The sequence below is a fragment of the Camelus ferus genome, chromosome 5 (genome assembly GCF_009834535.1).
Source record: "Camelus ferus isolate YT-003-E chromosome 5, BCGSAC_Cfer_1.0, whole genome shotgun sequence".
In the NCBI taxonomy this organism is placed as follows: domain Eukaryota; kingdom Metazoa; phylum Chordata; class Mammalia; order Artiodactyla; family Camelidae; genus Camelus; species Camelus ferus.
Genome location: NC_045700.1, coordinates 21,119,828 through 21,134,599, shown reverse-complemented (window position 1 = coordinate 21,134,599; position 14,772 = coordinate 21,119,828). Strand labels below are relative to the sequence as shown.

Genomic DNA, 14,772 nt, shown 5'->3' with positions numbered 1-14,772 from the left:
TTTTCCTTATTCCTTAAGGTTTTTTTATGATAAAGAAGACTAAAAATAAAATACATGCGCTATACCCATATAGGAAGATACTACAAAATGAAATAGTTTGACATTGATTATATCAACAAGGATCCATGTAGTTTATTTCTGTTATCTATTTATACGATAAATTTAAGATAAAGTTTGCCTTGGGAAAGCAATGGAAATGAGAGTAAAAAATTAAATTATTCAGTCATTTTATTATAGAAAATAGAGAATAATTTATGAAATTATTTTTCATCACAAATATATTAAGATATTTATATAATTAACTATATGTACAATTAATCTTCACTTTATGAATATTTATTCTCTAAGATACGTTCATACTGTGTGGTATTTTCCTTACTCTTATAGGTCTGTTATTTAGACTTCTAATGTTTATACCAAAATGAATCAGGATTTCCTACATGGTTGATTTAGAGGAATGAAACAAGAAGTTTTATAAATTTGGGACAATATATTCAAATACTCTCACTTACAAAGTTTGGAATTATATAGAAAGGAAGGCAATTCTATTGTGTGAAGTTTGACTATATATGAAACTGGCTAGGTGAAGAGGTGATAGTGCAATTTTTTATAGTAGGGAGCACATTTGTATTAAATTATTTAAATGAATATAACAAGAAGACAGCAAAAGCTGTCTTTGTGGTGCTCTCTGTCACGGCATCTGTGTACTTTGGCAGTGAAAGGTTTTATTCTCAGAAATGAAGCCAGAGGAAAGAGGGCTCTGTTGAAGAAAGAAAAAAATCAAAATCTTCTCACTGCAATAACAAGGGCAGGTAGATGGAGAGAATTTTCTGTCTCATTCATTTAGGATCTTTCTGTCCAGGCCACTGCCCCAAATATGATGGGACTGCCATCAATTATGATCAAATATGACTGTCCTAAAAACGTTTGCTCAAAGGCACGGTAAGCTAGGAACTTTTGGACATCCTTGAAACATCATGAAACTAACAATGAAACCTATGTACTGATGTCTCTCAAGTCACATAGGCACCTGGAATGTAAAATACATGTACACCTAATTAACATCTTGATAACAGGTGGACATATGTTTAAACTGCCCATCTTTATTTTCCTTCCACTTTTTATTTAAGTGAGGGCTGTTTTTACTTTAAATTAAGCTTGATGTCCTGGCTCCCTGAACATAGATATTGATTATATTTAAAAAGTGCTAAAAGCAGGATGTTGGGTCCTGTTTGCTTTTTAAGAATGCAAGAGAGTAAGTTGGAAACATAAAATTGAAAACATTAAATAGTGCATATAGTTTAACAAAACAGTGACATAAGAGTATGTAGCTGTGACAAATCAAGTAGAAAAAACAAGAAAGCATAATGAGCAAGTGGCAGAACCTGCACACATGTGCACACAAATAAACGCAAGAGAAGAGGAAAGGGGGAGAAGAGGGAGGGGGAGCCCAGCCAGACGCAGGGGCCCCCAGCGTTCTTAAATCACTAACCAGAAGGAAACGTTGATAGCAGAGCCTTGCAGTTAGCAATTTGGAAGTACTCAGCAAGAGTTTTAAAAAGTTCCAGTGTCTTTTAAATAAATAATGTCACTTCTACAAACATATCCCAAAGATTACATGATCACAAAAAGCAAAATATTTAGAAGTGAAAATGTTCAATATAGCGTTGTTTGTGATATAAGATTGGAATTAAAAACCTGAACCCAATAGCTAATATATAAAATATAGCATATCTAAAAGAGAAATGTTATACAATAAACAAAGCCACAATTGTAGGCTATGTAATAAAGAAAAATGTTCATGTTGTAAAGTACTTGAAAATAAAGTTGAAAAGCACAAGAAAAAGACCTGCTTATATAATATGAGCCCAATGTGGAAAAAATGCATACGCAAGTGTCTATATAAGGAAGTAGGTCCTTCTTTACACTTTCATATTTTCTAAATGTTCCACCATGCTTTATTGTTAGAATCAAAAATTAAAATATCAATAATTATTAGAAATTAAAATAACACTAGTTATTATCACTGTCAGGATCATGACAATTAATATACATTGGACTGCTTACTAAGTGCCAGGCACTGTTGTTGGTCCTTGAATCTTCATAACAAACCTATGAGAGAATTAAAGTTAAGAGTCTCTCTAACCATGCTTCATGAATCACAGTTACTGGTTCATGTGGACCATATGGTGAGCGCAATACCAAACTATTTAGTCTTACAGCTCTCTAGGCTACTGTCAGAAGGCTTGAGTTGGCTTTACTTGTATTCATAGAAAAGACAAAATGTTTCAGTCTCATTTCCACAGTGCTGGCTGAAAATGAACTTTCCAGAAGCATAAATAGATTGTGACCTATAATTTGAAACATGTCGGAATATATTAAGTAGTACCTGGGAGGCTTTGCTGAATAGTTCTCTGTAATACTTGTGATACTTAAGACAACCCGACAGCTATAGTCAACTTGCTAAAATGATGTGTAAATGAGCACTCACTTTCGGTCTCGGAAAACATTATCTTAAGTGGAAAAGTAAAATGTCAAATCTCTTTATCAAAAAGACTAGCAATTTTTCTTTAAAGCATTCAAAACTTCTATTACTTGAATCTAAGTGAGAAGTGCAGATTTCACCAAGGAGAGTAGTCTTGAGGGTGAGAGGGCAGGAGGCAGGCTTTCTGATTGCAATCCAGTAACTGAAGGATGCTGTGCTGACTTGTCTCTCAGCTTATTTACTTCTGTATAAGGAAGCAAGAGTGTGGCTTTTGTCCAAACAGTGAAGATGTTGTGAGTAAAAGGTTTGTAACTTTTAGATAGTATTTTCAGAGAACATTAATGTAAATGTGTGTAAATATGTTCTGCATTTTGAATGTCAATTAAATGTTTCTATTACTTAGACTCAATACACGTATCAGAATATTGAGCTAAACAATGACTGTGTACGCAGAAGGCTAGTTAGGTATAAAACGTTATAACCAGGGATAAAATTTACGAGCACAAGACCAAGTTAACAGGGGAAGCAGCATGGTTCACGTAGGCAAATGAGTATGAATTCAAATAAATTGCTTAAAAAGAGAACCAACCAATGATGTTCAGTAACAGATATCTACCTCTCAGAAATAATAAGCATAGTCATGTTCTCATAAGGAATTCACATGTAATTACTTTTGCTAGCATTGGTTCATAGCAATCAACCACACGTTTTCAAATATTGTGTTTGTATAGGAAAAAAGGGTTAGAATTTATTTGTCTGATGTTGAGCAGAGAGGTTATTTTACCTTCTAAAATCATACAATATTGATTAAGTCATTCTTATGAGTAACATTTTTATAATCAGCTTAAAAACTGTTTATTAAGTAAATCTAGCTTTTAAAGACACACTTACAGTATTACATTGTTTATTGAAAAATGCCAACTACATACACCTTAATAATATTTAAATGAAAATATATGCTTTTGAGAAAGCATATTCATTGATGTATTACTTGACTAAAAGCTACCAAACAAGCTATACTCTAAAATTATTAGCAAGTAGGTAGTGATTGCTATATTGAGTATATATGCCATAATTATACTATTTTGAATATTTTACAAGCATAATTATTGTCATCTTTATTATGGTGACTGCTATAATTGAACTCTTAATTCAAATGCCAAGAATTCTGGTAAATTTCTTAAATATTTTATTTAGTTTCAAACACAGTATTTTTCAGATGTGAGATAGCGTGATTAAGAAAACTAGAATCTGCGAACCTAGATTATGTCAGTCAGTTCTCTAAGACATTATCTAGTATCACTGAAAATCATCAGTACTGTCTGCCCGTATCAGAGAAATTGCTGTAATTGTATAACTAAAGGTAATATAAAGTTAAAAGTTTATTTATCTAAATGTAAATTGCAACCATGTCATAAAAATTCAGTGCTCATTTAACAAGGACTAATGATAAATCTTTGTGATATTCATATACTTATCTATATAATAGAAAAGATTTTATTATTATATATATTAAAATATACTATTTTGAACTGATATATATGGATTATCTGTAGGCAAGGTATGTTCAAAAGAATGAATATTGAAAAATGTGCATCAGGATTCCATATGGAGTATCTTATCAAAGGCGTATGTACTCTGTCAAAGGTTAAATAATAAACTAAATTGATCAGTTGTTTGATAACAATACTACTAGTAATAATAGTACCAATGCTACTATTACTAATGAATCTACCAATTACTGAGTACTTGCTGTGTGGCAGGCATTGTGCCAAGTGTTTTACCAATCAATACACGTTAGGCATTGCTGTCACCATTTTATAAAATGAGATGCAGAATGAGATCCATTGAGGAAATCTAAGTTTTCCAAAGCCACACAATTAATAAATTTCTAACAAGATTTCTTTCTTAGGCCTGCCTGATACAAAAATAAGTAACTTAACTTTGTACCAAGTTTATTTAATTCCTATTAAATATTTTATGAGGTATTTTAGAATTAACCACTTTTACTGAGACTGTGACTTTTGGTATGTTAAGGACCGTGCACGAACAGTGAAATTTAAAGAACTCTAAGAGATACCAAAGCATTTTTATTTTTCCTTATGAGCTTTCTTTAGTTGTGACTATTCCTTAATAATATTTATCATTGATTATAGATGGTTAATGATTATAGTTACATCTTCACTAGATCTGACATCAGATATTACTGGTTATCTAGTTAAATTTCAAGAGTTTATTATTAATTTTTATTGCATGAAAATTTGATGCAACATTTAGAAGATATAAGCTTCTATTTGTAAACAGATGCAATGTAACGACATGAACCTCCATTTATTATATTCTTACATCTAGCAAGGCACTTTGCTAACATACAACATGGAACTGAATCTGGAGTGGACCTAGCACTGTGAGAGCCTTCAGTCCAGTGAAATCATGTATGCCACTGAGAACAATGTTTACGACAGGGCATTTTTCCTCTTGGGGAGTCATGGGAGGAGTTGGTGACCCTAATGAACATCCAGAGATATCCACACAGGGACATATGAGAGGGTGAGAATGAACTGATGTTTACAAAGGACAATGAGCCCAGAGTCAGAAAATCCAGATGGAGGCATTCAGATAGAGACATAATTACTGAAGTCATGAAATGAGATATCACCTGAAAGGAGTTTGGACAAACATTTTTTACTAGACAGAAAGAGAATATAAAGGCAATTATGAAAGAGCAGCCAAAAAAAAAAAAAAAAGAGAGAGAGACATCAACAATGCTAGTGTCTCAGAATCCAAGTGGAAAATAGAATTTTCAAGTGTAGATGTTAATAAATGTAAAATTATGGAGAAAATTTGGGGAGGATGTTTGCAAAGAAATCAGTGGATTTAGGGATTAAGCGATTAGAGGTAAATTTTGGAAGAATATGTAAATATACAGTAAAGACAACACCACATATTAATTTCTCCATCCCTAATCCTTTCTTCTAAGATCAGGGAATCCGAATTAATTTGTGTGACCGATACTCGCATATTGAGAGATCTGGCCTCTCTTTAGAGTGAAGAAAGAGAAGTAACAGGTTAAGACATATTATTTTGTATATTAAAAAATAAAAACTTCACCCAGTGAAGGATTGGAATGTGACTTTATGATTGAAGATTTTTCTTAGTCATATATTGATGGAGTTGGAAGCAGTTGAGAGTAGAATTCTTTCAAAAAAAGCTCAAGAATATACCAAAATTTGACATTATACAAGTAGAAAGATGTGACAAATATTAGGTTTCTTTTTTCTGTGTTGTGTGTATGTTCTTTCTTTTTAACGGGTAGGATTAAGCATGTTGAGAAGATAAAGAAGGAAAAAGGATCCGTCATTCGAAGTTTGAAAATGTTGAAGTTTGAGATATAGTTGATGGGGAATTTCTGTTCTAGCCCGTCACTGCCATATGAACAAATTCAAATTTAACAGTATATTAAATAAATAATGGAGAGAAAATATGTAACTTAAGAAAATTTTCAGAATGATTTTTTGCAGATACAGTCACAGAGTAACTCATACCTATAAGTGGGGGATCTCAGTAGGAATAACAATACTACTCAGATCTAAAATGTAACTGAGTGCTTTCTCTGTGGTTGGTATAGTTAGAAATGTTTCTCATTTGCTCTGTGTGATTCTACACAACAACCTCATAAAGTAGGTACTATTATTATCCCCAGTTTTGCACACAAGGAAATCAACAGAGGTAATGTTTGCCCATAGTCCCACATTAGTAACTGGCACAGAAAGTCTATGAATCCAAGCAGTCTGACAACCTACACTGTTAAAGTTTGAGCTTAAAATGCCATAGAAACTAGACTGATTAGAGCCTGCAAGCTCTTCCTCCTCCTCCTTCCTCAGGTCAACTGATCCTCTTTCTGATTGAGCTACCCTTGTTGGCTGTCAACTCCCCAGATCCCTGAATGCATCACTGCTACAAATCTGTACCTTAGTGTAACAATGCCGTTTCCTTTTCAGATGTCAAAATCAAATTCAGCTACCTAAAAAACAATCTTTCTAAAATCAATCCAAAGCAACTTGTTAGGGTGCACCCAGAGATATTCTTGAAAATATTATATGGAGCCCATTATAAAATTCTGCAACAGATGGTTCATTTCCCATCGGCAAACAAAAGATCTGCTGTATCACCACACGATTTCAAGTCAGATGATATTCCCCTGAATATGAAGATTTCTACTTGTCAAAAGTGAATCTTCTCTTTAAAGGAAGAGAAAGAGGAGCTTTTTGAAAATAATTCAGCTGGAATCTAAATGATGCGAGGCATATGCTAGCTGGGGGACAAACTGGTCACTCTGCCCTAGTTTCCAAACAGCTGTGGATGTGATGAAAGCACCGTGTCATTTCTCCAAGTGACTGGGACAGAGAGATTTTCAAGTGCCTTAGCAGATTGGATTTGTTCCTTTCAAATTTTTATCATTTTACTTTTTTTGCTCCTAGTTCAAAAAAAAAAAAAAAACACCTACAAAGTACAGTAAGTAGAAAAACATAAATCTACAGTGTCTAAATCCTGCCTTTGTCTGGCACTTTTTCTGATTGTTCTAATGCATTTTAATTTCTCCTATAGTTTCTGCACTGTTTGTTTCACATTAAGCTCTTGTTCATTTGTGTTCCTGTTTATACGTTCTATTTCTCTGTAAGTCATTCACTGGTTCTTGTTGATGCAGGGATTTTACTTCTTTTATTCAGGGCTTTCGTTTTCCTTAGTGACTATATTCCAACAATTATTTATCCTCTTCGTCTTCTACCACTATTCTCTTCTCTGTGTCTTTTACTTTTCACTCACTGTTGTTCCAATGAAGATATTTTCTCTATATGCAAGCAGCAACTGGAAAATTCACTACCTTTATAAACAAATTCTTGGCTGAAAGCTTTAAAGCCATTTTCTGACAGTAAAAAAATATGAAGTTACTCAGCTTTTAAGGTATATAGAATTTACCTTGTTTCTACACCTATTAACAGAAATTTATCTGCCACCAAACTAAAAACATTTATAAATACGTTTTAAAGTAATGCTGCTCACTATGAAAGGGTATATAGCTTTCTTCACTGACAAACGACAGCTTCTAGCATTTTTAAGTGTGCAGAGTCCTTTCAGAGTAAAATAAATAAAATTGTGGAACTTCAGTTTATTCATTTTCTTGGAAATGCAGGTGGATGCAGGTGGATTTTATTTGGAGACACTTTATTCACTTAAGAATGCTTTTATATATATATACATATATATATATATTTGTCCTTCAATACCGAGTATGGTATCTTTGGCAACCAAAATAAAAACTTTTATCACTTTCACTTTTCAGGTCTTAAGCCTTAAAGTCATGCATTTTTCTGACCATTCTTATTATGCAGCATGTCTAATGGTAAGAGAGATGGTTAGATATTCTCTGATACTAGTCAACTGAGTGACATTTTCTGAGTCCTAGTTAATTGAGATCTTAATTTCTTTCTTTCTTTCTGAATTTCTTTCTTTCTCTCTTTCATGTTATTAGTTTATATTTGTACAACCTGTAAGCTTCATTCTTTCCCCATTACAAATGATAGCCATTCATTTTGTTCTGCTTTCCTTCACCTGTCCTGCACAGCTAGTTCTATACTCTGTTTTCTACTCAGTCCTTGACAGTCGAAGCAGCTAGAGAGACTCATTCTTGATGTAACAGTTAACCATGTTATGTTCAAAACACCTTAAAGGATTGTTTATCTTTCATTGTGACGTTAACTCCCACAGAACAAATAAAGTGAAATATCTGCAGTTCTATCAGATTAGCTACTGTGTGCTGTTAACATTAGATTTCTTAAGTCATCTTAGTAGACTACAAGTGACAGTCCTTTACCATGAATAAAAATATAAAAATGACATAGAATAGGACTCAGTAAGTGCTTATATACTAAATGCAGTATGTGTATTTAAATCAAATCAAACAACTAATATTCAGAAATCTTATTGTAGATGGCACAGCCATGTTAAACTTGTTAAAACACTCATTTATAGTAAGCCTAAGCTCACACTTTATGTAGATACAGCGGTGGCTGGTACATGATGACTGCACACTGAGGAATATGATTGTCTGTATTTTATATTCTAATGGCCAACACAATCTGGTAATCTGCATTACCACATGAGTAGAACAAAAATAACTGAAAAAGCAAAATGGACATGAAAAGAGAAGTTCAAAGAATAGCACAAGCGCTTTAAAGCTTAAAATACACGTATGCACGTATAATTATTCTTAAATGAGCTCTGATTATTTTACCCAATGTGAACCTGAGTTACCTTCTAATCTAGGCTTCACTGGGAACCCGGGGAAACTGAGACCCAAAGAGGTTATGTTACCACATAAAGTCACAGATGAAGTAGTGGACAAACTTTGCCCAGAATCCTGACTTCCTGATTCTTACCTAGTGTGGATTCCATGTAAATAGACAGTTTTTGTCAACTAATTTCCTTTTTATTACATTTTTTTCCCAATAGGGAGACCCACCTGCAGCTGTGCACTGGGGTTCACTGGACCAAACTGTGGTAAGACAGTCTGTGAGGATTTTTGTCAAAATGGAGGGACCTGCAGTGTTACCGCTGGGAATCAGCCTTCCTGCCACTGCCAGCCTGAACATACTGGAGACAGATGTCAGCACTGTAAGTGAATCACCTCCCCGAGACAGTCTGACCATGTGCTGTGACGCATGCATTAAGTAATCTTATCACCTATATCTTCAGTCTGTCCATTGTCTCAATTTCAGTTACCCCTATTTTTCAGGTTCACCTTTCCTCAACTCTAACTATTCGTCACATCCATCTATTATTTTAAAGATTCTCTTTCTTCCTTTCCCAGCTGAGATTCCATGGTCCATCATTAAAAATCATTCCCTTGTATACACCCTTAACAGTCTTGCTCCGTCTCCCCCTCTCTTGTACTTTTCTAGAAAACCATAATTGTGGTTGAATCCAGTTCTTCATCTGTCCCGACCTGGCATGCCGTTGATGAATGCAATGGGAAAAAAATACATAATCTTATGGACTGGTCTCACCTCAGTTTTTGTCACTAATCTCAAATGGGCACTTGCTAGGGTTTCTACTGTACTTCATTAATCCACTGACCCTCCTGGATGTCGATGTCAGATCTTCTCCTTTTCCCTCAGACCTCCACTAACTGCACCCCAGCTTTATTCTCAGCTGAGGAACGTGCTTCCTATTTCATTGATAAAAATAAGAAGTTGTTCAAAGAGAACTGCCATAAGCGCCCACCACCAGATCCCTCAAATTCTTTTGTCCTACACCACAACCTCTGTCTTCCTTCTTATGGCTAGGGACCCATGCTACGTCTAAAGCTATACTATCCACTCCTGCATTAGATCCCTCTTAGCCACTCATGGACACGTCTCATACAATTGTTCCCTCTTTCTTCTGCTTTATCAATATTTTCTTCTCTGTATGGTCCTTTCTTAAAAAAAAAAAAAACTTTTATTTGTGCTTGCATCCCTTTTTAGCTACAACTTTGTTTCACTGCTCATTTTTTTTTGAGGTATAGTTGATTAACAATATTATATTAGTTTCAGGTATATAGCATAATGACTCAGTATTTTGTAGATTATAAGCCATTAAAAGTTATTACAAAATAATAGTTATAATTCCCTGTACTATGTAATGTATTCTTGTGCTTATCTATTTCATACATAATAGTTTTTATGTCTTAATCTTATACCCCACAGGTAACCTCTAGTTTGTTTTCTATGTTTGTTATGTTGTAAACATTTATTTGTTTTATTTTTCAGATTAGTAATATTAGTAATTCAGTATAAGTAATATCATATGATATATGTCTTTCTCTGACCTATTTCACTGAGCATAATATTCTCTAGGTCTGTCCACATTGCTGCACATAGTAGAATTTCATTATTTTTCACATCTAAGTAATATTCCACTGTGTATATATATTTTATTTCTCCATTCTTCTGTTGATGGACACTTGGATTACTTCCATATCTTGACTATTTTCAGTAATACTGTTATGAACTTTGTGGTGCGTATTTCTTTTCAAATTAGAGTTTTAGTTTTCTTTTTCTTTTTTGATATATATCCAGGAGTAGAATTCTTGGATCATATGGTAGTACTATTTTTAGTTTTTGGAGGAACCTCCATACTGTTTTCCATAGTGACTGCACCAATTTACATTCCCACCAACAGCGTACAATTGTTGCCTTTTCTCCACGTCCTTTCCAACTTTTGTTACTTGTAGACTTTGCTGATAGCCATTCTATCAGGTGTGAGGTGATATCTCCTTGTTTTGATTTGCATTTCTCTAATAATTAGCAATGTCCAAAGTCTTTTCATGTAAACCATCCATGTCTTTTTTGGGAAAATGTTTTTTCAGGTCTTCTGCCCTTTTCTCAATTGGATTTTTTTTCTTTTTGATACAGAGTTGTATGTGCTGTTTATATATTTTGTATATTAATACCTTGCTGCTCACATCGTTTGCAAGTATTTTCTCCCATTCAGTGGATTGTCTTTTTATTTTGTCAATGATTTCCTTTGTGTGCAAAATATTTTAAGTTTAACTAGGTCCCATTTGTTTATTTTTGCTTTTTTTTTTTTTTCCTTTTGCCTTCAGAGACAGATCCAAAAAAAATTGTTATGATTTATGTCAAAGAGTATTCTGTCTATGTTCTCTTCTAGGAGTTTGATGGTTTCAGGTCTTACATTTTGATCTTTATAAACTATTTTGAGTTTATTTTTATATATGGTATGAGATAATGTTCTAATTTCATTTTTTTGTATATGACTATCCAGCTTTCTCAGCAACAACTGTCTTTTCTTCATTGTATATTCTTGCCTCCTGTGTCATAGGTTAATTGACTGTAGGTGTATAGGATCATTTCTGGGCTCTCAATTCTTTTCATTGATCTATGTATCTGTTTTTGTGCCAATACTATACTGTTTTGATTACTGTAATTTGTAGGGTAGTCTGAAGTCTAGGAGGGTTATACTTCCAGCTTTGCTTTTTCCCCCCCCTCTGGATTGCTTTGACAATTTGGGATCTTTTGTGGTCCCCTATAAATGTTAGGATTATTAGTTGTAGTTCTGTGAAAAATGTCATGGGTATTTTGATAGGGATTGCATTAAATCTGTAAGTTGCTTTAAGAATAATGGCCATTTTAACAATATTATTTCTACCAGTCCAAGAGTTGAATATCTTTCCATTTCTTTGTATCATGTTTAATTTCCTGCATCAATATTTTATAATTTTCAGAGTGTACCTCTTTAACCCCCTTGGTTATGTTTATTCTTGGGTATTTTATTCTTTTTGAGGTGATTTTAAATGGAATTCTGTTTGTTTGTTTTCTCTTTCTGATATTTCATTATTAGCGTATAGAAAAGTAACAGATTTCTGTATATTAATCTTGTGTCCTGCTACCTTGCTGAAATCATTTATTAGTTCTAATAGTTTTTGTGTGGAGACTTTAAGGTTCTTTATGTAGAGTATCATGTCACCTACAAATAGTGACAGTTTTAATTCTTCTCTTCCAATTTGCATAACTTTTATTCCTTTTTCTTATCTGTTTGCTATGGTTAGCACTTCTGTGTTAAATAGAAGTCATGAAAGTGGGCATCCTTTTTGCTCCTGAATTTGAAGGAAAGACTTTTAGCGTTTCACCATTGATTATGATGTTCACTGTGGGTTTTTCATAAGTGGCCTTTACTGTGTTGACATATGTTCCCTCTCTTACCACTTTGATTGAGTTTTAACATGAATGAATGTTGAATTTTGTCAAAAGCTTTTTCTGTGTCAATTGAGATGATTATGTAGTTTTTATTCTTCATTATCCTATTAAATTAATTGACTTGCAAATATTGAACCATTCTTGCATCCCTGGAATAAATTCAACTCGATCATGTTATATGATCCTTTTTATATATTGCCATATTCAGCTTGCAAATATTTTGTTGATTTTTGCCTCTATATTCATCAAAGGTATTGTTCTGTTCTGTTCTTTTTTTTCTAGTGTCTTTGTCTGGTTTTGGTATCAGGGTAATGGTAGCCTGGAGTGAATTTAGAATTGTTTTGTCCTCCTCAGTGTTTTGGAATAGTTTGAGGAATATATATATTAGCTATTCCTTGTATTTTTGGTAGAATTTCCCTGTGAAACCATTTGGTCCTAGATTTTGTTATTTAAAAATAATTTTTAAAATTATTGTTGTTGTTGTTATTAAATTTACTACTAGTGATCATTCTGTTCAAATTATTTTTTCTTCTTGACTAAGTCTTGGCAGGTGGTATATTTCTAGAAAACTGACCATTTCTTCTACAGTATCCAATTTGTTGGCATATAACTTTGTTGTATTCTCTTATGACGTTTTGTATCTCTTTGCTATCAATTGTTATTTCTCCTCTTTCATTTCTGATTTTATTTGAGTCCGCTCTCTTTTCTTCTTGGTGAGCCTAGCTAAAGGTTTATCAATTTTGTTTATCTTTGTCAAAAAACCAGCCCTTGATTTCACTGACTTTTCCATTGGGTTTTTTTTTTTTTTTTCGGTCTCTCTTTTATTTATTTACTCTCTGATCTTTATTATTGCCCTCCTGATGGCATTATGGGGATTTCCGGGTATGTAACTTTTTCTCTTGCTGTCTTTACACGTCTCTCTTTAGCTTTATTTTTGCTGTTTAATTACGATATGTCTTGGGGTAGATCTGTTTGAGTTCATCTTATTTGGGACCTGCTGTGCTTCTTATACCTAAATTTTCTTCTTCAGGTTTCAGAAGTTTTCAGCCATAATTTCTTCAAATACACTTTTGATATGCTTCTCTCTTTCTTTTGTCCATCTGGGACTCCTATAATGCAATTGTTGGTACATTGAACTTACCACAGAGACTCTTAAACTGTTTTCTTTTTTTTTAAATTTGTTTTTCTTTTACCATCTTGATTAGGTGTCTAGTATTCCATCTTCCAGATCACTTATGCATTCTTTTCTATCACGTAGTCTGCTATTCATTCCTCCTACTGTGTTTTTACTTCAGTTATTGAATTCTTTATTTGTGACTGGGTCTTTTTTATATTTTCGTATTCCTTGTTAAAATTTTCACTGTGTTCATCTATTATTTTTCCTATTCACTTAACATTCTTATTACCAATGCTTTGCATTATTTATCTGATAAATTGTTTCCATTTCATTATTTTTTCAGGGGTTTTTCTCTTGCTCTTTCAATTGAGAGTAATTCCTCTCCCTTTTCACTTTGCTTAACTTTCTCTGTCTCTGTGAAGTATGTGAAACAATTACCCATTGCAGTCTTGAGGGTGTTCTTACGTGGGAATGTTCTTATACAGATTGTGTGTGCCCAGTGCCTTTGGTGGGAGAGCTGGATTTGTCCTTTATGCAAGTCATGTCTTTCCTCAGAGTGTGCTGGCAGCGGTTACCTCGATAAGGGGCAGGGCTGGAGACAGAGGGGCTTCACCTGGAGCCTGGTGTGAGGTGTAACTTTCCTTCTGCTCAGTGGACATATCTGCCCTATCAGGGGTGGAGTCTGACCCCAAGTTCCTGAAGCAAAAGCCATGAGGGTCGTCCTCGAGCTGCCTCAGTTTTAAGTGTGCTCTTTCCCCTCTTCCAGCACCAGGACTCTAGCCCCAGAGGGGAGGAACATCAAAGCAAGAGTGTCCCATGTGGGCCTTCAGCCCATTTCAGCCACAGACAGAGGTCCGAGCTGTCTCTGACACGCTGCTTGTGCAGGCATCAGCAATTGTTTCATTCTTTCTGCTCAGATGCAGCCTTGGGTCCAAGTCCTCTTTGTCCTTCACAGCCAGTCACTCCCCATATCCTCCATCCCCCCTGCCCTGCTGTGGAATTGCACTGCAGAGCGGGTGAGGCCCATGTGGACTCTCCGTGTATATGGGGTGTGGACTGTGGACATGGGACACAGTAGCCACTGTCAGAGATCTGGGCAGCTTCTGAAGCACTGCTTGAGTAAGTGCCAATAGTGGCCACTGCTGCCCGACCCAGACTCTGCCTGGGACCTGTGGCCACTGTGTCCCATGGTTGAGAATTTTCCCCCATTGTAACAGCCCCAGATTCAGTGCCACACTGTAACATGCAGTTAGCGGTGCTGGAGCGTTTGCTCAGCTTGGGCTGGGTGCACACAGAGGTTTCAGTCTGCCCTTTCCGCTCTGCCTTGGGGGCAAGCCAGCATGCACAAACTCCTCACTAGCAGAGCCCATGCTTCCCACAGCCTGTAAGTCCCAGTGGTTCTCCAACCGGCC

The 14,772-nt window shown here is 34.8% G+C and overlaps 1 protein-coding gene across 2 annotated transcripts in view; it reads left to right on the top strand.

The window, feature by feature from the left end:
* LRP1B (LDL receptor related protein 1B) overlaps nucleotides 1–14,772 on the top strand; it is a 1,593,459-nt gene that overhangs the window by 1,522,367 nt on the left and 56,320 nt on the right. For both annotated transcript variants that reach the window (XM_032479383.1, XM_032479382.1), the window contains exon 84: nucleotides 8,999–9,160. In XM_032479383.1, the coding sequence (XP_032335274.1) occupies nucleotides 8,999–9,160 (162 nt within the window). The remainder of the gene's footprint in view (nucleotides 1–8,998; nucleotides 9,161–14,772) is intronic.